Source organism: Elephas maximus, chromosome 3 (genome assembly GCF_024166365.1).
Source record: "Elephas maximus indicus isolate mEleMax1 chromosome 3, mEleMax1 primary haplotype, whole genome shotgun sequence".
Taxonomy (NCBI): Eukaryota; Metazoa; Chordata; class Mammalia; order Proboscidea; family Elephantidae; genus Elephas; species Elephas maximus.
In genome coordinates, this window is record NC_064821.1 from 202,211,609 (window position 1) to 202,234,992 (window position 23,384).

Genomic DNA, 23,384 nt, shown 5'->3' on the forward strand with positions numbered 1-23,384 from the left:
GGTCCCATTACCAGTCCACCATAAATACAGAACTCTAGAAACATTAGAAAGAGTAATTTTGTATTGAATTTAATAATAAAAATTAGGGCTTGTATGTATATATATGTCTTTTGCGTTTTGTTTTTATTTTACTAGTAATTAATTTTTACTGCATTTTCCAGAAATACCTATCTGGGACGGTTTGGAAAGACAAACGGGTCATTTACCAGACAGTCTGAGACGCACTGATGTAGGGGGTTACAGTCCACGACTCAGACTGTCCTATGAAGTTCTGGGATTCTCTGACTCCATGCTGTATTCCAGGTTTTGAAGACAGGTGATTTATGTATGATTCTTCCTACGATTCTTAATACAACCAGTGTTCACCTTCCCAAAGACGATTCTTTACAGGAGGAAAACGGCACAGCGTCTGGATTCACAGATCCGAAAAGGAAGGAAAACTCAGTAGACAGTAATCACAAAACTTTAGTTCCTAAACCTAAATCTTTCCTCTGAAATATGAAGCTTTGGTGCACATACTCACTGACCTTCCTGCAATGAAGGGCCACCCAGAGGTGCCAGGGCAAAGATCGCTTGCGTGCCACCCATGCCAGACAAACGCTGCGCGGGCCACGAGGGAACACCTGGGGCCTGGAAGGCCCGGGGAAGCGGGGATTGGCCAGGGCCGCTGCGTCACGGGGCTCCGCCCCTCGGCCTATCTCAGCCCACCCCGGCGGAGCCCGGCTCGGCGTGCAGCGGGATGAGCCGGGTGGGCGGGGCGCGGAGTCGGTGACGCAGGGCCGTGGGGCCTCCCGGATTGGAGGAGGGAGCGCGTGGGCGTGGCCTGGGCCGACAGCTTTAATGCTTCGGAAAGCCGACCCGGGTTTCTGCTTTACTGCTTTGACTGGGAGTGTCTGGCGATGCGGAAGGTGGTTTTGGTCACCGGAGCGAGCAGGTGAGCTCTCCCTCGCGAGAGGCGGGGGTGGCTCGGGGTTCCGAGGGAGCAGGAGGTACGGGCCAGGGCGACCTGTCACGGACCGACCCCGGGGAGCCCGCCCTGACCTTGCCTCTCTGGGGCCTGGGACCGAGACCTTGCCCCGCACTTCTCTGGGAACCCCACGGCTCGAGGCATGAGGCGGGGCGGCCCCTTGAGGTGTTCAGTAGCTGGTGCTTTGAATTAAACATGAAGATGGAAAGGAAAACTGGAGCGCTGGTATGCGATGAGCGCCGCGGTGATGACCTTTGGTTATCAAGGGAAAACGGAATTTGCCAGGTCGAACCTCGCCCCCTCCCACCTTTGACATCCTCTTAGGTGTTTCCCTGTAGGGCCTCGGTTCAGTCTTGACCTTTAGGGCTGTGTCTTGCACTCCAGGCGTTTTATCTGTGCGGAATTCTTGCCCCCAGCCAAATTTCAACATCCTCGAAAGTTAAGATAAAAGACGGGGGTGGAGGGGCGGGGGTGGGGGGGGGGCTCATTGCATCTAGCACGGTGCTAGACACCTAGCATATACTCCAGAAACCCAGAGAAAAGTAACTTTTCCTATTAAGGCGCGGTAAGGTTTGCAAGCAGCTCATTCTAGGGTTTATTTGGACACTCACCCTCTTCTTTTGGCTGTTTTACTTCTCATTTGCACTTCCATGAAACGTGTGGAGGATGAAAGTAACCACACCATTTTCTACTTGTTTCATTTGGAGTTTTTGAGGCGTTAAGACAGGATATGTGAAAAGTCATTTAGAAATTGGTCCACTTTTCAATATCTGTTGCTGTTGTGAGTTGCCAGGGAGTCGATTCTGACTTCCGGTGCCCCCATGAGTGCAGAGGAGAACTGCTCTACAGGGTTTCCAAGGCTGTGGCCTTTCAGAAGCAGATTGCTAGGCCTGTCTTCTGCTCTAACCACATCTGTATTAACTAAGCTCAAAAAAAAAAAAAAAAAAAAACCAAAAAAACCAAACCCACTGCCTTTGAGTCGATTCCGACTCATAGCGACCCTATAGAACAGAGTAGAACTGCCCCATAGAGTTCCCAAGGAGAGCCTGGCAGATTCGAACTGCTGACCTCTTGGTTAGCAGCTGTAGCACTTAACCACTACACCACCAGGGTGTCATTGCCATTGAGTCGATTCCTACTCATAGCGACCCTATAGGACAGAGAACTGCCCCGTAGGGTTTCCAAGGAGCACCTGATGGATTCAAACTGCCAACCTTTTGGTTCGCAGCCCCAGGCAGCATGGTAGGTGTCTGCAACAGGCAGTGTTTTGAGTGTGTCCTCTCATGAGCGACTTTAACAACTGACGTGGTGCTTCCTATGTAGTAGGTGTTTACATAAGTCAGGACTATTTTTGTGTATGTTTTTTTACATATACTGTGATGTGTGTGTGGAAACCCTGGTGGTGTAGTGGTTAAGTGGTCAGCAGTTTGAATCCACCAGGTGCTCCTTGGAAACTATGGGGCAGTTCTACTCTGTCCTATAGGGTTGCTATGAGTCGGATTGGACTCGACGACACTGGGTTTGGTTTTGGTTTTTTGGTGATGCGTGCAATTGTGTATGTGTATCAAGGGACTGCTATTCTCAAGGGAGGATGAATAAAACATACATATATTTGGTGCTCTGTGGGCAGGGCGGAGCCCTGGTGGTGCAGTGGTTAAGAGCGCGGCTGCTAACCTAAAGGTCGGCAGTTCGAATCCACCAGCTGCTCCTTGGAAGCCTTATGGGGAGCCCTGTAGGGTTTCTGAGAGTTGGAATCGACTCGACGGCAGTTGGGTCGGTGTTTTTGTTGTTGTTGTTGGCAGGGCCAACTGCCTAAATGTGGAAGGGGCAATCTGAATGCAGCCTGTTGCCTTTTACTGTGACGTGTTAATGAACTTTGTGCTTAGGACCAGGTATGTTGGCCTGGTTTCTTAGATAGGATGTGACTATGCACTGACACGTTTTTCTGGGGTGTCCTAGCTTTTGCTAGTGTATCCCTTCCCGTTTGTCCTGAGCACAGGTCAGCATTTTCAGGAACTGCTTAGCGAAGTGTGTGTAGTATATGGTACCTGGCCAACCCCACTGCTACATCTGTTCCCAGCAGAGAGGGAAGAGGACCTGCCTGCAACACAAGAGGTGTGCATCCAGGCCATCTCCATGTATTGGCTGCAAAGCGAGACCCAGTGGCCAGGGAGAACCAGTGTCCACTATTTCAGCTGATTTTGTTCTGTCCCTTCTCTATATGAGTGTTGTTCCATCCAGTGCCTGTGTGACTTGTGTCTTTCTTGGAGACCCCGACACCTGCAAACCATGGAGTGGGTTGACATCCCAGGGCTGCTGCTTCTGATGGCAAGCATTATTGTGCTCTTTGCTATCCTCCATGTGGTGGAGCTCCTACCCTGGAGGCGGTCACAGGTATCACCCGCTCAACACTAAAGCAGCTACCTCGTTCATCTTTGGATTACTGATACTGCCAGGGTCTTTCGGGGATTCTGTCACTTTGTCTGCAATCAGCTGCAATCTTAACATGAGAACATCTTACCCAGGCTTTCGCTACTATCAGCCAAGCTGGTCTGACTGACCCCAACTACTGCGCAGCTTCACAATCCTTTTTCTGAAGCAGTTTGTCTTTGAGCGGTGTACTCATCCCTGCGGGTGTTCCTTGGCTTCATATTTCCTCTCTTCCTACAATCTACTTAATCATGTTGAGTTCTTTCTCATCTTATTGGTTATTTGATCATACAGTTGAGAGGGACTTGTACCTCCTGCCATGTTACTGATGCCTCTTCCTGAAAGATTCATCCATTCCCTTATCAGGGGTCCCTGGTGCTCCTGATAGTGAAAGATGAAAGACCCTTGCCCTTGAGGAACCTGGCACCAAAGTAAAACATGAACACAGGAAACAGCTAGTAAGATGCCCTCTTCAACCCTTGCTGGTGATGATGTTGAGCCACTTTTGTGGGTGACGTAGTAAGTGCAAAATGAAAACCAATGGCAGAATAAACTGTATTAATAGAAATGGTAAAGGACAGCTCTTATGTGCAGTGCAGTTACTGAGTCTCTGAGTTGTTGCAGAGTAGAAGAAACACAAACTGGACAGCGTCCTGAGCAAGTGATTGTTAGAGTGTGGGGTTCCTCCTCCGTTAAATAATTTTTGAATCTTCTCTGTCTGCCTGGAGTCCTGATTACAACCAAAAGTGGCAGAATTAGTTTTCGGATCCAGAGAGAAATGCTACTTGACACCGTCCCGCATCACGTGTTTCCTGTGCTTGAATTGTCCTTTTCAGTGGCATTGGCCTAGCCCTCTGCAAGCGGCTGCTGGCGGAAGACGATGAGCTTCACTTGTGTTTGGCGTGCAGGAACATGTGCAAAGCGGAAGCTGTCCGAGCTGATCTGCTGGCCTCTCACCCCACGGCCGAGGTCACCACCGTGCAGGTGGATGTTAGCAACCTGCAGTCAGTGTTCCGGGCCTCCAAGGAGCTCAAGCAAAGGTCTGCCTCTTGTTGGCACGTTTTCTCTCATGTGATTGTGTAGCATGTTGTTCGATAAGGCAAGAAAGGATAGGAGATCCTGAAAAGGAATAGGCACAGTGTGAGAAGTTACGCTAAGGAAATCTGTATGATGTGAACCCATTCCTTCTCAGTACCACGCTCATGGTCACTATCATCATTATATCTCAGATTTCTCTGGTATTTCTGAGTACATGCTGATGTGACACTAATGTAATTCCTTAGATATCTCAATGTAGTTTTTAACATCTATTCGTTAAGTGGGTTTGACAGGTACTGACATTTATCAAGTGCAGAGACTGAGACTGATTAAGATAGAGGAATCTGCCTAAGAAGGCCATCTGGCTTTGTATTGATTGGGTTGGACTTTGTGTTGATTAGGTTGGACTTCATATTGATTGGGTTGGACTTTGTGTTGTTTGGGTTGTTCCTAGAGCCAAGAGCTTCTCCCTGCATCTTTAGGGATTTTCCCCTAGGCCAGTAGTGGTTTGTTCACATCACACAGTAATTGGCATGTAATAGGCATTTAATAAATATTTGGGGAGAGAAGACATGTTCATTTTAAATTTTCAGAGGAATTTATGATCAGAAAAAGTTAAGAACCCTGCGCTAGTCCCTGCTGAGCCCTATGGCTGTCTGGAATAATTAATGTTCAAGCATTTTTGTAATTGGAGCCCTTAAGAAACAGGAGCTACTTTATTTCCTTGGAGGGTAAAATGCAGCACAGTAGAAACAAGTAAGATCCTATATCTTGCTAAAGGCAGTTTCTGAAAAATACTTTGTCTGCATTTTATTTACGTTAACTGATATAGTCATTTGCATCTCCCTGTTCTAAATGCACGAGTTATAAAGCAAAGGCCAAAGCGCTTTTCTCTCCCCAACTCAGTGCAGCCTTGGCCCTTTGGGAGTGTGGTTTCTCTCTCCCCTACTGCTGAGCTCTTAGGGTTTTCTCCACATCATTCCTCTAAAAAACTCAGATTTTCTAGGTTCCCGTTTCATATAAACTGTGATATGTTCCACATTCCCTACTCCACCATAAATTATAGTCTCCAGGTCTGAGAAACTGCTCAGAAAATGTCATTACAGAGTTAAGAAGTATAGAGTCAAAAGAGAAGTTAGGAGTTTCAAGTCATATTTTCAGATGTCCTTTCCCCAAACCTTCTTAGCAAGCTGGGCAGCTTGCTTGTTTTGTATAAATTTAGTCATATTTTCTTATTGAATGAAAAGAACCTTTATTTTCAGTTAATAATAGCCCATCCTAATACAGTTGACCTTTGAGATTTTAAGTTTTAACATTTGTATTGACCACTCTCAAAGGTTCAATATAGTAAGTTATCATTTTTATGTAGCGTGGATTTAAGCCAGTGAGGCTGGTTGATAGAAAGGAATGCTAAGATGGTAAGTGAGCTGTCCCAGCTACCTGTCATCCATATTTTTGTGAAGCTTTGATGTATTTCTTTAATCCTCAAAACAGCTGTCTTTGAGATGGATGGTATTATCCAAATTTAGGCGATGATGGCTGTAGTGATATTCATAAATTTGGGAATATGTGACTGTGTCCAGATAGATCCCTTGCTTATGTCAGGGATCTATTGCACTTAAAAGCCCGAGTGGATATCTTTGGGCTGGAAAGTAAATTAGGGCTGGGAGAGAGCTTCCAGGTACCCAGAGCATCACTCTCTATGACACATGGTCTATCTTTCTGTCGTATTCTGTTCCATTAAGAAATCAGACCAGTTGCCAGGAAGCCGACTCTGACTCATGGTGACGCCATGTGTGTCGGAGTAGAACTGGTGTCCATAGGGGTTTCAGTGGTTAATTCTTTAGAAATAGATGGCCAGGCCTTTTTTTCCAGGCACCTCTGGGTAAACTCAAATCGCCAACCTTTTGGTTAGCAGCTAAACATGTTAACCATTTGTACCACCCAGGGACTCCTTAGTTTTGTTAACCCACAGCTGTTGAGTCGATTCCTTCAGCTCTAATAGATATGTGTAAGTAAAAACTAAGAAGAAACAATGGTTCTGCTTTTTCCAAAATGGAGCAATTGTGTCAACCATTTAATCTTTCAGAGTAGTATGTTATTTTACTGAAGCCAGACCTTAATTTGGTGTCCTGGTGCAATTCCCTCTCTTTGCTGAGGATTTCATCTCCATTCCTAGCAAAATATGTTAAAATCCTTTTTTTTCCTAAATTTTATTTGTGTTGTGTTTGTTGTTGAGAATGTGCATAGCAAAACATACACCAATTTGGTAGTTTCTACATGTGCAATTTAGTGACATTGATTACATTCTTCGAGTTGTGCAGCTATTCTCACCCTCCTTTTCTGAGTTGTTCTTCCCTCATTAACATACAGTTACTGCCCCCTAAGGTTCCTATCTAATCTTTCAAGTTGCCATTGTCAGTTTGATCCCATATAGCTAGTTCTTAAAAGAGCATAATGCTCAAGGCAGGCATTTTTTACTAGTGAAGCTAAAGTCTTGTTCAGTTTTAAGATGACTTCAAAATATGTTAATGTTCTTAAATGAAAGTTTGCAAATTAGATAATGGAACGCCAACAGTGGATGGACCCACGGTGTCTTCGTGGCATTGATGTAGATGACCTGATGGTATCAATATCACCATTTTAAACACTCTATTTAGTAATTAGAGTCATCTGCAAATTATTTATAGGATGGTCAAGAAATGTGTGTAAGTGATCTGTATTGGTAACTATGTATGTAGTTCAAGAAGCCTGATTAGTAGCTATTGTCCCTGTTATCCTGGGTGATACAGAGGACACAGAGACCTGTGCGGTACCTAAAATTCTAGGAGATATTCTGAATAATCATGGTGTCTAAGAGTATCATGAGAACAGGCTTTCCCTATCTCGAACCTAGTTCAAAAGGGTACACGTAGACTAAGGCTTCTATAGGTTTAAAAATGAAAACGCTCTCTCAAGTCAGCAGTTCACAATTCCCCCCATGACAAGTGACCTTGAGGAAGCCTACCAAGAGTACCTTAACCCCATTCAGCTTTTGAATCTCATTGTTTGCTTGTGACTTTTCCTCATTTATGATCTTTAGCACCTGGCCATGAGCACGAAGGCTTCCACAGCGATCTCCTGCTTTAATAGATCTCTAGGCGTTCAGGTTCCAGCATTATAAGGTGAGGCCAGATGAAAGCCAATATTACACAAACTTCATTAACTACAGGAGGACATGAATTTTAAAAAAAGTAAAAAACTTGCTAAGACCCGAAGGAGAGCGAGTTTAATAGAGAATTATGACAGTACCTGCTATAGAGGACAGAAATGGAAGGAGCATTGACAGAGGCGGCTTGACTTCAGAGCCCATTACCCATTGTGACTGAGTTGATTCCTACTAATATCAACCCTATAGGACAGAGTAGAACAGCACCACAGGGCTTCCAAGGAGTGGCTGATGGATTTGAATTGTCAACCTTTTGGTTAGCAGTCTGAGCTCTTAACTACTGTGCCACCAGGGCTCCATTAAAACCCATTGGGGTACCCTAAATTCTATTTGAAGCCAGCCTTAAAAAGAAAAAGAATACTCAAATATTTACCCTGACTAAAGAAAAACTGTCGAGAAAAAAAGTAGCGTAACCCTGATGTATTATATATTATATTCCCTTTAGCTTGCTGTGACCAACTTTTTGGTTCAGAAACTATTTTCCATCCTTTCATAGGCCTTCTTTATTCTCATCATTATAGAGACCTCACAGTCTCGTCTTGCTGTTTTACTTGCAGGTTTCAGAGATTAGACTGTGTATATCTAAATGCTGGAATCATGCCTAATCCACAGCTCAATATCAGAGCACTTTTGTCTGGCCTCTTTTCAAGGTAAGTTCCATTTTCTAGATGAATCGATTGTGGGGAAGGTCTTCAGTTTTCTTGCTAGTTTTGTCCTTGGTATTTTAAGTTTTGGGGGGTAAAAGGTGAGGGTGTCAAGAAGGATGAAGACATAGAAGAGGGATGTTGCCACCACGTCGTGAAAAAAAAAGCATCTTTTGTGGGGAATGTGACAAGTCATGGCTCTTATGATGTTCTAGGTTTCTGGGACATTCCAACTGGTTGGATTTTTCAGAAGGTCATCTTCTGTCCTGCCCGAATGTATCCATTAGCAAGAACATTTCAGAATTAGGCAAGGTTCTCAGTGAGACCCCAATACCCAGAAAGGCTACTTCTGACATTTTCCAGTTGTATGTCAGGTGCTCTGACCAGTAGGCTGGGGAAATGCAGAAGACTAAATATCTTCCTGGGAGATCCTCAGCCCACATCAGTATAGTGGCACAACCCATGGTAAGAAAGAAAGTTTATTTTACAACCCAGTGCACGTGCTCACAAATAGATTTTCTTACTCCCGTTGCATGCTACTTACTGCACTGCTACTTTCGCTTTACTTCTCTCTCATTAAAACAAAACAAAAAGAACCACTGGTCTCAAGCTACCTAGGTGATCTCACAGCAAAATATTTTATTAGTGTGTTTGATACTTCAAGAAGTTCCACTAGAAAAAGCAATCTGTTTAATTTTGTTCAGCAACTAAACATCAGTCTGCGTAGGGAAGACTTTTTCTCTGTGGCATAGCTGTTATTCCCTCAGAATAATACCTGTAAACTGATTTGGAAAGAGGTTAAGAGAGTTTTGGCAGCAGATTTTTGAGAGACTCAGGCTCCTCTGGCTGGTGTGAGCTGGAGGAAGAAAAGCATTTCTTGAACACCTGTGAAGTGCTAAGTGCTGTGAGAAGCGCAATAGATACATCTTATCGAATGCTCAGGATAACCCAGTGTCTTAGGCTGGGTTCTCTAGAGAAGCAAAACTAGTAAAACGTACAAATACATATACATTAAAAAAAAAAAAAAAAAACCCACTGCCGTTGAGTCGATTCCAACTCATAGCAACCCTACAGGACAGAGTAGAACTTCCCCATAGAGTTTCCAAGGAGCGCCTGGTGGATTTGAACTGCCGACCTTTTGGTTAGCAGCCGTAGCACTTAACCACTATGCCGCCAGGGTTTCCATATACATTTATAGAGAGATTTATATCAAGGAAATAGTTCATGCACTTGTAGAGTTTGGAATGTCCCAAGTACAAGTCCAAGTCTGTGGGTCAGGCTGGAGGCTTCTGATTCACATGGCCGCAGGGGCTGGCAAACCCAAGATTGGCAGGTCAAACAGCCGGGCTCTGGCTCACAGGCAGCAGAGACGGACACCCGGTCTGGGAAATAAGTACAGTCCACTCTCATTATTTGCGATAGTTATGTTCTGTTAAGTTCCTGTGAACACTGAGCTAGTGAATACCAAACCAGCTGTATTTGACCTCAGCTGGGAACATGCACATTTTGCCACTTCACACTTGTGCGTGCCTGCAAATGACCACAAAAGCATCCAAAGTATTGATTTTGGGTTTACAAATAAATGTTAGCAAGTAGGGAAATTGGCAGACATAGAATCTGGAATAATGAGAATTGACAGTGATTTAGTCTTATCATTACAGAATCAAGGAAACTGTCGTGTTTCTTTGGGGCAGGGGAGTCTCTTCAGTGTCTTCAGTTAAAGAAGCTTAAAAAAAGTCATACATTTGTCTTCTCTCTCAGAAAGGTGCTTCATATGTTCTCCACAGCTGAAGGGCTGCTGACGCAGGAAGACAAGATCACTGCCGATGGGCTCCAGGAGGTGTTTGAAACCAATGTCTTTGGCCACTTTATCCTGGTAAAAAGATTTTGGGCTTAATAAGCCAACACTTAACGTTATAATCCTAAAGGTTTGCATGAATACATTACAGTGGTATTTTGTTAATCTTGTTAGTTTGTGGCTTGCATTCTCTTTGAGAACTGAAATTGGCCACTCTACTCTTTGAAAACATAGCTTCCCTAAAGCAGCCTGTTTATTGTTTTTTCTGTTGACACCAACTCGGAAGAGCAGAGGGAGAAAGTGAGAAAGAAACAATGTATAGAAATGAGAAAAAGTACACTGCTCCTGTTCTAAATAGTCTTTGAAACTAGGCTTGTCATCAGACAGAATGGGGTAGCAGGCAAGTCATTATTAAACAATAATCCATAGTTAATTTTTCATTATCATCATTTCTGATTTCTTACACATCCATGTTGTTGTTGTTAGGTGCCATTGAGTCAGTTCCAACTTACAGCAACCCTATGTAAAACAGAAGGAAACACTGCCTGGTCCTGCACTATCCTCACAGTTGTTGTTATGCCTGAGCCCATTGTTGTACCCGCTGTGTCAGTCCATTTGGTTGAGGGTCTTCCTCCTTTTCGACGACCCTCTACTTTACCAAGCATTATGTCCTTCTCCCCTCACACGTCTGTCAGTTTGTCGTACTGTGGGGGCTTGCGTGTTGCTGTGAAGCTGGAAGCTATGCCACCGGTATTCAGATACCAGCAGGGTCAACCATGGAGGACAGGTTTCAGCTGAGCTTCCAGACTAAGACTAGGAAGAAGGACCTGGCAGTCTACCTCTGAAAAGCATTAGCCAGTGAAAACCTTATGAATAGCAGCGGAACGTTGTCTGATATAGTCCTGGAAGATGAGCCCCCTAGGTTGGAAGGCACTCAAAAGTTGACTGGGGAAGAGCTGCCTCCTCAAAGTAGAGTCAACCTTAATGATGTGGATGGAGTAAAGCTTTCGGGACCTTCATTTGCTGATGTGGCATGACTCAAAATGAGAAGAAACAGCTGCAAACATCCATTAATAATCAGAACCTGGAATGTATGAAGCATGAATCTAGGAAAACTGGAAATCATCAAAAATGAAATACAACGCGTAAACATCAATATCCTAGGCATTAGTGAGCTGAAATGGACTGGTATTGGCCATTTTGAATCGGACAATCATACAGTCTACTATGCTGGGAATGACAACTTGAAGAGGAATGGTGTTGCATTCATCATCATCAAAAAGAATGTTTCAAGATGTATCCTGAAGTATAACACTGTCAGTGATAGGATAATATCTATACACCTACAAGGAAGACCAGTTAATACAACTATTATTCAAATTTACACACCAACCACTAGAGCCAAAGATGAAGAAGTAGAAGATTTTTATCAGCTGCTGCAGTTGAAATTGATCGAACATGCAATCAGGATGCATTGATAATTACTGGTGATTGGAATGCGAAAGTTGGAAACAAAGAAGAAGGATCAGTAGTTGGAAAATACGACCTTGGTGATAGAAAAAATGCCGGAGATCGAATGACAGAATTTTGCAAGACCAATGACTTCTTCATTGCAAATACCTTCTTTTACCAACATAAACGGCGACTATACACATGGACCTCAATAGATGGAACACACAGAAATCAAATTGACTGCATCTGTGGAAAGAGACGATGGAAAAGCTCAATATCATCAGTCAAAACAAGGCCAGGGGGCGACTATGCAAAAAACCATCAGTTGCTCATATGCAAGTTCAAGCTGAAACTGAAGAAAATCAGAGCAAGTCCACGAGAATCAAAGTATGACCTTGAGTATATCCCACCTGAATTTAGAGACCATCTAAAGAACAGATTTGATGCATTGAACACTAGTGACCGAAGACCAGATGAGTTGTGGAATGACATCAAGGACATCATCCATGAAGAAAGCAAGAGGTCACTGAAAAGACAGGAAAGAAAGAAAAGACCAAGATGGATGTCAGAGGAGACTCTGAAACTTGCTCTCGAACGTCGAGCAGCTAAAGCAAAAGGAAGAATTGATGAAGTAAAAGAACTGAACAGAAGATTTCAAAGGGCGTCTTGAGAAAACAAAAATAGAGTATTATAATGATATTTGCAAAGAGCTGGAGATGGAAAACCAAAGGGGAAGAACACGCTTGGCGATTCTTAAGCTGAAAGAATTGAAGAAAAAATTCAAGCCCCGAGTTGCAATAGTGAAGGATTCCATGGGGAAAATATTAAATGACGCAGGAAGCATCAAAAGAAGATGGAGGGAATACACAGAGTCGTTATACCAAAAAGAATTAGTCAATGTTCAACCATTTCAAGAGGTGGCATATGATCACGAACCGATGGTACTGAAGGAAGAAGTCCAAGCTGCTCTGAAGGCATTGGTGAAAAACAAGGCTCCAGGAACTGATGGAATATCAATTGAGATGTTTCAACAAACAGATGTAGTGCCGGAGGTGCTCACTCGTCTATGCCAAGAAATATGGAAGACAGCTTCCTGGCCAACTGACTGGAAGAGATCCATATTTATGCCTATTCCCAACAAAGGTGATCCAACCCAATGTGGAAAAGATTATAGAACAATATCATTAGTATCGCATGCAAGCAAAATTTTGCTGAAGATCATTCAAAGATGGCTGCAGCAGTATATCAACAGGGAACTGCCAGAAATTCAGGCCGGTTTCAGAAGAGGATGTGGAACCAGGGACATCATTGCTGATGTCAGATGGATCCTGGCTGAAAGCAGAGAATACCAGAAGGATGTTTATCTGTGTTTTATTGACTATGCAAAGGCATTTGACTGTGTAGATCATAACAAACTATGGATAACATTGTGAAGAATGGGAATTCCAGAACACAATTGTGCTCATGAGGAACCTTTACATAGATCAAGAGGCAGTTGTTCAGACAGAATAAGGGGATACTGATTGGTTTAAAGTCAGGAAAGGTGTGTGTCAGGGTTGTATTCTTTCATCATACCTATTCAATCTGTATGCTGAGCAAATAATCAGAGAAGCTGGACTATATGAAGAAGAACGGGGCATCAGGGTTAGAGGAAGACTCATTAACAACCTGTGTTATGCAGTTGGCACAACCTTGCTTGCTGAAAGTGAAGAGGACTTGAAGCACTTACTAATGAAGATCAAAGACCACAGCCTTCAGTATGGATCGCACCTCAACATAAAGAAAACAAAAATCCTCACAACTGGACCAATGAGCAATATCATGATAAACGGAGAAATGATTGAAGTTGTCAAGGATTTCATTTTACCTGGATTCCTAATCAACAGCCATGGAAGCAGCAGTCAAGAAATCAAAAGACGCATTGCATTGGGTAAATCTGCTGCAAAGGACCTCTTTAAAGTTTTGAAAAGCAAAGATGTCACCTTGAAGACTAAGGTGCGCCTGACCCAAGCCATGGTATCTTCAATCGTATCATATGCACGTGAAAGCTGGACAATGAATAAGGAAGACCAAAGAATTGACGCCTTTGAATTGTGGTGTTGGCGAAGAATATTGAATATACCATGGACTGCCAAAAAAATGAATAAATCTGTCTTGGAAGAAGTGTGGCCCGAATGCTCCTTAGAGGCAAGGATGGCGAGACTGCATCTTACATACTTTGGACATGTTGTCAGGAGGGATCAGTCTCTGGAGAAGGATATCATGCTTGGCAGAGTACAGGGTCAGCGGAAAAGAGGAAGACCCTCAACAAGGTGGATTGACACAGTGGCTGCAACAATGAGCTCAAGCATAACAACGATTGTGAGGATGGCGCAGGTCCGGGCAGTGTTTCGTTCTGTTGTGCATAGGGTCGCTATGAGTCGGAACCGACTCGACGGCACCTAACAACAACATGTCCTTCTTCAAGGACTGATCCCTCCTGATAACATGTCCAAAGTATGTGAGACGCAGTCTTGCCATCCTTGCTTCTAAGGAGCATTCTGGTTGTACTTCCTCCAAGACAGATTTGTTCATTCTTTTGGCACTCCATGGTGTATTCAATATTCTTTGCCAACACCATAATTCAAAGACTTTAATTTTTTTTAGGTCTTCCTTATTCATCGTCCAGCTTTTGCATGCATACAAGGTGATTGAAAACACCATGGCTTGGGTCAGGCACACCTTAATCTTTAAGGTGACATCTTTGGTTTTTAACACTTTAAAGAGGTCTTTTGCAGCAGATTTGCCAAATGTAATGCATTTCTTGACTGCTACCTCCATGGCTGTTGATTGTGAATCCAAGTAAAATGAAATCCTTGAGAACTTCAGTTTTTTCTCCATTTATCATGATGTTGCTTATTGGTCCAGTTGTGAGGATTTTTCTTTATGTTGAGGTGCAATCCACACTGAAGGCCGTAGTCATTGATCTTCATCAGTAAGTGTTTCAAGTCCTCTTCGCTTTCAGCAAGCAAGGCAAGGCAGTATCATCTGCATATCACAGGCAGTTAACGAGTCTTCCTCCAATCCTGCTGCCCTGTTCTTCTTCCTGCAGTCCAGCTTCTCAGATTATTTGCACAGCATATAGATTGAATGCGTATGGTGAAAGGATACCACCCTGATGCATGCCTTTCCTGACTTTAAACCATGTAGTATCTCCTTTTTCTGTTTGAGTGACTGACTGCCTTTTGGTCTATGTACAGGTTCCTCATGAGCACAATTAAGTGTTCTGGAATTCCCATTCTTTCCATAGTCAGTAAAACACAGGTAAACATCTTTCTGGCATTCTCTGCTTTTAGCCAGAATCCATCTGACATCAGCAATGATATCCCTGGTTCCACAGCCCCTTCTGAATCCAGCTTGAATTTCTGGCACTTCCCTGCGGAGGTACTGCTGCAGCCACTTTTGAATGATGTTCAGCAAAGTTTTACTTGTGTGTGACATTAATGATAAAAAAAAAGAAAAAAATGATACTGTTCAATAATTCCTGCATTAGACTGGGTCATCTTTCTTTGGAATAGGCATAAATATGGATCTTTTCCTGTCGATTGGCCAGGTAGCTGCCTTCCAAATTTTAGTACAGACAAGCGAGCACTTCCAGCACTGCATCTGTTTGTTGAAACATCTCAACTGGTATTCCATCAATTCCTAGAATCTTGTTTTTCACCAATGCCTTCAGTGCAGCTTGGAATTCTTCCTTCAGTACCATCGGTTCCTGATCACGTGCTATTTCCTAAAATGATTGAATGTCTACCAGTTCTTTTTGGTATAGTGACTCTATGTATTCCTTCCATTTCTTTTGAGGCTTCCTGCATAGTTCAGTGTTTTCCCCATAGGATCCTTCAATACTGCAACTCAAGCCTTGAATTTTTTCTTCAGTTCTTTCAGCTTGAGAAACACTGTGCATGTTCTTTCCTTTTGGTTTTCTAACTCCAGGTCTTTGCACATGTCATCATAATACTTTACTGTGTCTTCTGATGCCACCTAACAACAACAATATACTTTATTCAGATTTCCTAAGTTTTCCCCTGATACCCTTTTTCTTTGCCAGGATTCATTCCAGGATATCACATTATTTTTAGTCATCCTGTGTCCTTAGGATTCTCTGAGCTATGGTGGTTTCTCACGCTTTCCTTATTTGAGATGACCTAGACAGTTTGAGGCTTACTAGTCAGGCATTTTGTAGACTGTCCCTCAACTGGGCTTTGTCAGATGTTTTTCTCATGGCTAGACTGAAGTAATTTGATTTTGGGAGGAAGACCACATAGGTAAAATGCCATTCTCATTTCATCATATTAAGGGTTCCTACTATCAATCCAGTTTATCATGGTTGATGTTTATCTAATCACCTGGCTTCAGAGAGTGTTTGTCAGTTTTCTCCACTGTAAAGTTAATCTTATTTTTTCACTTTCCATGCTGTGCTCTTTGGAAGAAAGTCACTATGTACAGCTCACACTTAAGGAGTGGGGAGTTGGGCTCAACCTCCTTAAGGATGGATTATCTGCACAAATTAAGGAGCCCTCATGGCGCAGTGGTTAAGTGCTCAGCTGTTAATGGAAAGGTTGGCAGTTTGAACCCTCCAGCTACTCCACGATAGAAAAATGTGGCAATCTGCTTCTGTGAAGCCTTGGAGACCTTATGGGGATGGTTCTACTCTGTCCTGTAGGGTTGCTATGAGTGGGAATTGACTCAGCAGCAAGGGGATATACATAAATTATTTGGAATTCTTCTGCATAGGAAATTTGTCTATTTTCCTTCATTTATTTCTTTTTTCAGTAATTTATTTATTTGTATCCACATGGATTTATGCTATTTATTTTACACTTTGGGTTGTAAATACTACTTTATTTTGTTGCTCAAATTGTACCAGCTTTGGCCATTGGGAGCTGTTTCAGTTGGCTATTGTATCCAGGCTCATCTTGTATATTCCCTGCCCCAGCCCTAGAATCAGCCATTAGCCTTTTCTTCTAGGAGTCCTGGTTGCTTTTATTGGAGAATAGTGTTAGAAACCAAAATATGGGTGCTAGGTGTGCTCATTGCTATTGAGATATCAGTTGCTTATAGATGCTCTCAGCTGACAGAGCAAGGATATAAATGTGCATATTAACTGAGATATGTATACATATCTATAAATATTTTTATATGTAGCCATCTTTATATTAAGCCAAATATGAGTTCATACTGATGTCTTCAACTCTAATCTATTGTCACATGAATCATTCTGGCCTCCTCCCCTTGCTTATCTATAACCTCTCACTCCAACATTGAGAAACTTGGCTCTCACCATCCTCCACCGATTTATTGTTCAATTCTAGTATACACGTAAAGTAGTTTCCAAGTTGTTATCCCGTACTCTCCCAGTAGGAGCTCTGGTGGTGCAGTGGATAGGCACTTGGCTACCAACCAAAAGGTTGGCGGTTTGAACCCACCAGCTGCTCTTCAGGAACAAGATATGGCAGCCTGTTTCCGTAAAGACTGTAGCCTTGGAAACCCTGTGGGGCAGTTCTACTCTGTTCTACAGGATAGCTATCAGTCGGAATCGACTTGTTGGCAGTGGGTTTGGCTTTTTCTTTTCAGACTATCCCAGTAGTTTTGATATGTGTTTGTTTCATTTATCCCCGCACTCAGTTTCGGGAACTGGAATCTCTCCTCTGTCACAGTGACCATCCATCTAGGCTCATCTGGACGTCATCTCGCAATGCAAGGAAATCTAACTTCAGCCTCGAGGACTTCCAACACTGCAAAGGCCACGAACCATACAGCTCTTCCAAATACGCCACTGATCTCTTGAGTGTGGCTTTGAACAGGAACTTCAGTCAGCAGGTGAGACCTATCTCAGTGATGTGGGAATAGCAGGGCAGTGGTTTATTAAGGACAGATGAGTTCCTTGTAAAATGGCTAGCCTCCTTGCTAGCTGTTACAGTTTGTTGTTGTTGTTACGTGCTGTCGAGTCAGTTCCAACTCATAGTGACCCTATGTACAACAGAACGAAACACTACCCAGTCCTGCACCATCCTCATGATGGTTGTTATGTTTGAACCCATTGTTGCAGCCACTGTGCCAGTCCATCTTGTTGAGGGCCTTCCTCTTTTTCATTGACCCTCTACTTTACCAAGCATAATATCCTTCTCCAGGTCCTGACTCTTCCTGATAACATATCCGAAGTATGTGAGATGACGTCTCACCATCCTTGCTTCTAAGGAGCATTCTGGCTCCTTCTTCCAAGACGGATTTGTTCATTCTTCTGCCAGTCCATGGTATATTCAGTATTCTTTGCCAACACCACAGTTCAAAGGTCTCAGTTATTTGGTTTTTCTTATTCATTGTCCAGCTTTTGCATGCATATAAGGCGATTGAAAATACCATGGCTTGGGTCAGGCTGCACCTTAGTCCTTAAAGTGACATCTTTGCTTTTTAACACTTTAAAAGAGATCTTTTGCAGCAGATTTACCCAAGGTAATGCATCATTTGGTTTCTTGACTGCTTCTTCCGTGGGTGTTCATTGTGGTTCCAAGTAAAATGAAATCCTTGGCAACTTGAATATTGTCTCCATTTTTTTGGTGTTGCTTATTGGTCCTGTTGTGAGGATTTTGTTTTCTTTATGTTGAAGTGTAATCCATATGGAAGAGCTATTGTAGTTTAGAATGTGCAATATTTTTTCTTGAGCAGGATTGCTACGAAGACAAGATAAGACATAAATGAGATTGATAGATGATATACGTGAAAATTTTAGGGCAGAGCTAATTAGCTTCTGACCTCTTAGGTATATATGGTTCACTCACCGTTCTGTAACTCTTTAGGACTTACATGTAAGAGAATGACACTAAAAACAATAATAATAGCTACTATTTAGTTACTTGCTATTATTCAAGCAAGGCTTCAAACCGGTTCAGTTATGGCCGATGAAGAGAAACTAGAACAGACCTGAATTTTTACAAAAAATCACACAGGGCCCTGTCTATTAATTTAAGCTTTGTGCTAATTGGGGCTTTCTCTATAAGACTGAACTTTCTAAAACAACAAGTCCTATGCTAAGGACAAATATAGTGATCTTCAGTTGGGAAAGGTCTTTTTGGACCCACACACAGTCCTTTGTTCCTCTCTGATGCCAGTAGTTCCCACCTCAAGATAAATGTCTTATGTAACTTCAGGGAAACAGACATAGACTTCAGGTTTTGCTGTCCATGTTTGTTAGACAAGAAACTTCTTGAAGGCAAGGACTGTACTATATACATCTTGTTATCCTAAGTGTCCATTTTGATTGATAAACTGATCTCCAATTCAGCCAATTCCATGGAAAACCCAGAGTAAATCAGGCTCTACTTTTCTACTCCAAGCTTAGTTGCCCATGTTCTTAATAAGTGTCTTAGTTATCCAGTGCTGCTTAACGGAGATACCACAAATGGATGGCTTTCACAAACAGAAATTTATTCTCTCACAATCTAGGAGGCTAGAAGTTCAAATCCAGGAAGCCAGCTCTAGGGGAAGGCTTTCCCTCTCTGTCAGTTCTGGGGGAAGGTTCTTGTCATCAATCTTCCCCTGGCCTAGGAGTTTTTCAGCAGAGGTAACTCAGGTCCAAAGGACACTCTTCACTCCTGGTGGTTCTTTCTTGGTCATTATGCGTTCCTTCATCTCTCTGCTTGCTTCTCTCTTCTTTTATCTCTTGTAAGATAAAAGGTGATGCAGCCACATCCCGGGAAACTCCCCTTACCTCTGATCAGGCTGTGACCTGAGTGAGTGTGTTGCATCTCACCGCAATTCTCTTTAACATAGCCTAATCTTGCCTCATTAACCACATGCAGAGATTAAGATTTACAACACATAGGAAACTTACATCAGATCACAAAATGAGGATAACCACATGATACTGGGAATCATGGCCTAGCCAAGCTGACAAATATTTTGGAGAGGACACAATTCAATCCATAATGATAAGTTTCTTGACAATAGAGATTTTATCTTACTAATATTTGCATCCTGAGTGCCTCTCATAGTTGACTCTCAGGATAGAATTCTTAAACTGAAATGGTCCACCCAGCATTTAGGTCAATTCAGAGCATAGATACTTCATCTCTTGGCTTCTTGGCTCGTCTGTGTATCTCCTTTATTAGCTAGTGTATAGCTAGGAGTGAGTCAGTATACACTGAATTAGAATCTTATCGCTACCCCTTTCTGTGCTCCCAGGGTCTGTATTCCAGTGTGGTGTGCCCAGGCACAGTGCTGACTAATCTCACTTATGGAATTCTACCTCCCTTTACATGGACACTGCTGATGCCTTTCATATGGCTGGTAAGTGATGGACATCTTTTTTCTTAGTTTACTAGGTCTGTTCAGTTTGGGACCAAAAAAAAAAAAAAAAAAAGCATTTAAGGGTTAGGAAATGATTTAAAGAAATTGAACCCGAAAATGGCCGAATTCCATTTAAGTTGAGGTTTTAAAAATGTACTTACTACATAGCCGCTGCTTCCTACTACCCCGTAGTACAAGAGCACCACCTTCTGAGTATCCCCTTCTCTTTGAGGGAATGTTCCTTTGCTCACGTGCTGCGGGTCTCGAGGGTTCTGCGATCGTATAGTGTTGGGAAACCTGTGTCAAGCAAGGTTAAACTGTACTGCTTTGGGCTTTCAGTGGGGTAGTGTGCAGTAGAAGGTCCCAAGAAGGGGATGATTGTGCATTGAATGATCGTGGGACCTTGTTTTCCTTTGCTGTTTGTTTTGTGAGCATCTTACAGGACTAATGTTCTTCCAGGACACATTGGAAAATGCTCCTTTTAGGATAAAATGTCCCTCCTTGTAGAACTCAGGAAGAGATGGCTTCTTTATTCTTTTTTTTGTAATGTTCCTCCATTATGGGAAACGTAGAAAAAAGATCAGAAGGAGGAAAATATACCTTCACTGTAAAGTAGTTGACTTGGGGTAGTGGGGATTAAGTGCTATTTCTTTTTTAGACTTCTTCATTTTTTGGTACTTAAAAAATGTTTTATAACAAGAAATGCAGATTTTCTTTGTTAATATTTAAATGAATAATGCTTCTTTTGTGACTGTGTTCTAAACAACCACAGACTCTTGTAAGTGCCTGTCAAATGACTATGGTTTTCTTTCCCTCAGCTTCGCTTTTTTGCACATGCTTTCACCTTGACGCCATACAATGGAACAGAAGCACTGGTATGTTACTAGAGTTTCCAGAGCTTGTTCAGTGGCTTAGCAGATGCAGAAACAGTTTAAACAGAAAAGATAGTAACAAAATAAGCTCTGAGAATACTTGGGCTCCTCATCAGGACCAACATGGGTGCTAGCCTACGTGCAAAGCATTAAGACTGAAGATTGGAAGTTTAGCATCTGCCATGGCGTTGGATACTCTGGTTGTAGAGAAAGCACTTTTATAGAAGCAAGATACACCAGCAGCTAGAGGATAGACAGAGCAATGGTGCAGGAGAGGGACAGGCACAGCCACGTGGTGGGAGGGCAGTCAGTGAGTGGGTTCCATAGAGAAGGTGCATCTTATGGAACAGGAGTTAAAAACAAACAAACAAAAACCTGTTGCTATTGAATCGATTCTAACTCATGGCACTCTGCAGCAGGGTGATGAATCACTTTTATACGGTCTTTCTCACCATGGTCTTGTAACTCCCATGGAATGATTGGGTGGGACTATGCAAATAAGGTGCATGGAACCCTAACGAGGGGATTGGTCAGTTTTGCCTTCCTGCTAGGCTTAAAAGAGAGCCAATTCCAGAGCAGAGGGGGCACCTCACTACCACCAAGAAGAAGAGCTGGGTGTGGAACGCATTCTTTGGACCCAGGATCTCTGAGCTGAGAACCTCCTAGATCCCAGAGACAGATCGCTAGAGCTATAACACTGGAGACAGCATGAGACCTCAAGAAATGGCAGCAGCAGAACCAGGAGACCCGCACAAGACAAAGTGGTGGGCTTGCCGGCCCACGGAGCAAGGTCACTATAATGGATGTGCTGACCCACAGAGCAAGAAGGCTAAGAGCCTTCAGGCAAGGTGCTTCCTGGCAGAGCGGGGTGCCTCCAGGTACTTGTTGGTGGAGTCAGGCTTGCCAACCCATGGAGCGAGAAAGCTGAGCGCCTTCACTCCAAGACTTACTGACAGAGTGAGGTGCCTCTGGAACTTGTTGGCGCGGCAAAAGAGCTTCATAACACTTGCCAAAGCAGGGCAGAGGCCAGGCTGAGGGGTCAAAGACCAGAGAGATGCCCGTTTGCTGGCATGACCAAGAAGTTGTCATAATCAAAGAACTGTATCCTGAGTTTTTCCTGACCCTGAATTGTCACCTGATACTTCCCTAATAAACCCCATAACTATAAGTATTGTCTCAGTTCTGTGTGGCCATTGCAATGAATTATCGAATCTAGCTGAGGAGTAGAGAGTTCGGTGGGAGGGGCAACTGGTGTCAGAATTGGTAAAACAGTAGGAGAAAAAAGGTATGTCTGACCTCCACATCATAGCAGTCAGCCTTGGGCTGTCGATGCGGATAGTGATTCTCCTTCTCCCTTGTGAAGTTAGACGAGGAGGTCAGATGATGCTGCCACCATTCCATTTTTACAGATGTGTTACAGAGTACAACTGCACTCCATAGGGTTTTCTTGGCTATAATCTTTACAGATTACACTGACATTGTTGATGTCAGATAGACCTTGGCTGAAAGCAGAGAATACCAGAAAGATGTTTACCTGTGTTTTATTGACTGTGCAAAGACATTCGACTCTGTGGATCATAACAAATTACGGACAACATTGCAAAGAATGGGAATTCCGGAACACTTAATTGTGCTCCTGCGAACCTGTGCGTAGACCAAGAGACAGTCATTCAAAAAAAAACGGGGGGATACTGAGTGGTTTAAAATCAGGAAAAGTGTGTGTCACGGTTGTATCTTTTCACCATACTTATTCTATCTGTATTCCAAGCAAATAATCTGAGAAGCTGGACTATATGAAGAAGAATGTGGCATCAGGATTGGAGGAAGACTCATCAACAACCTATGATATGCAGATGACATAACCTTTCTTGCTGAAAGTGAAGAGGACTTGAAGCACTTACTGACGAAGATCAAAGACTACTGCCTTCGGTATGGATCGCACCTCAACATAAAGAAAACAAAAATCCGCACAACTGGACCAATAAGCAACATCATGATAAATGAAGAAAAGGTTGGAGTTGTCAAGAATTTCATTTTACTTGGATCCATAATCAAGAACCATGAAGAAATCAGAAATCAAACGATGTATTGTGTTGGGCAAGTGGTCTGCAAAAAAAATTCTTTAAAGTGTTGAAAAGCAAAGATATTACTTTGAGGGCTAAGGTGCACCTGACCCATGCCATATTTTCAATCGCTTCATATGCATGTGAAAGCTGGACAATGAGTAAGGAAGACCAAAGAAAAATTGATGCATTTAAATTATGGTGTTGGCAAAGAATATTGAATATACCACAAACTGCCAGAAGAAGGAACATGTCTGTCTTGGAAGAAGTACAGCCAGAGTGCTTCTTAAAAGCGAGGATGGCAAGACTTCATCCCATGTACTTTGGAGATGTTATCAGGAGGGACCAGTCCCTGGAGAAGGACATCATGCTTAGTAAGGTAGAAGGTCAGTGAAAAGGAGGAAGACCCTCGACGAAATGGATTGACTGTGACTGCAGCAGTGGGTTCAAGCACAGCAATGATTGTGAGGATGATGCAGGCCCAGGCAGTGTTTTGTTCTGTTGTACGTAGGGTCACTCTGAGTCAGAATCAACTTGACGGTGCCTAACGTCAACATTGCCAGGCCTTTCTTCTGGAGGACCCCTGG

General features: G+C 43.0%; 1 protein-coding gene across 2 annotated transcripts in view; it reads left to right on the forward strand.

Moving 5' to 3' along the window:
- Positions 1 to 856: 856 nt before the first annotated feature.
- The window catches only part of HSD17B7 (hydroxysteroid 17-beta dehydrogenase 7), a 30,672-nt gene continuing 8,144 nt past the window's right edge, over positions 857 to 23,384 (forward strand). Inside the window, exons 1-7 of one of the 2 annotated variants that reach the window (XM_049881092.1) lie at positions 857 to 934; positions 4,234 to 4,437; positions 8,201 to 8,293; positions 10,049 to 10,163; positions 17,202 to 17,396; positions 19,758 to 19,862; positions 20,681 to 20,737. In XM_049881092.1, the coding sequence (XP_049737049.1) occupies positions 900 to 934; positions 4,234 to 4,437; positions 8,201 to 8,293; positions 10,049 to 10,163; positions 17,202 to 17,396; positions 19,758 to 19,862; positions 20,681 to 20,737 (804 nt within the window). In that variant the 5' untranslated portion in view covers positions 857 to 899. The remainder of the gene's footprint in view (positions 935 to 4,233; positions 4,438 to 8,200; positions 8,294 to 10,048; positions 10,164 to 17,201; positions 17,397 to 19,757; positions 19,863 to 20,680; positions 20,738 to 23,384) is intronic. The other variant, XM_049881094.1, reaches the window with a different exon arrangement.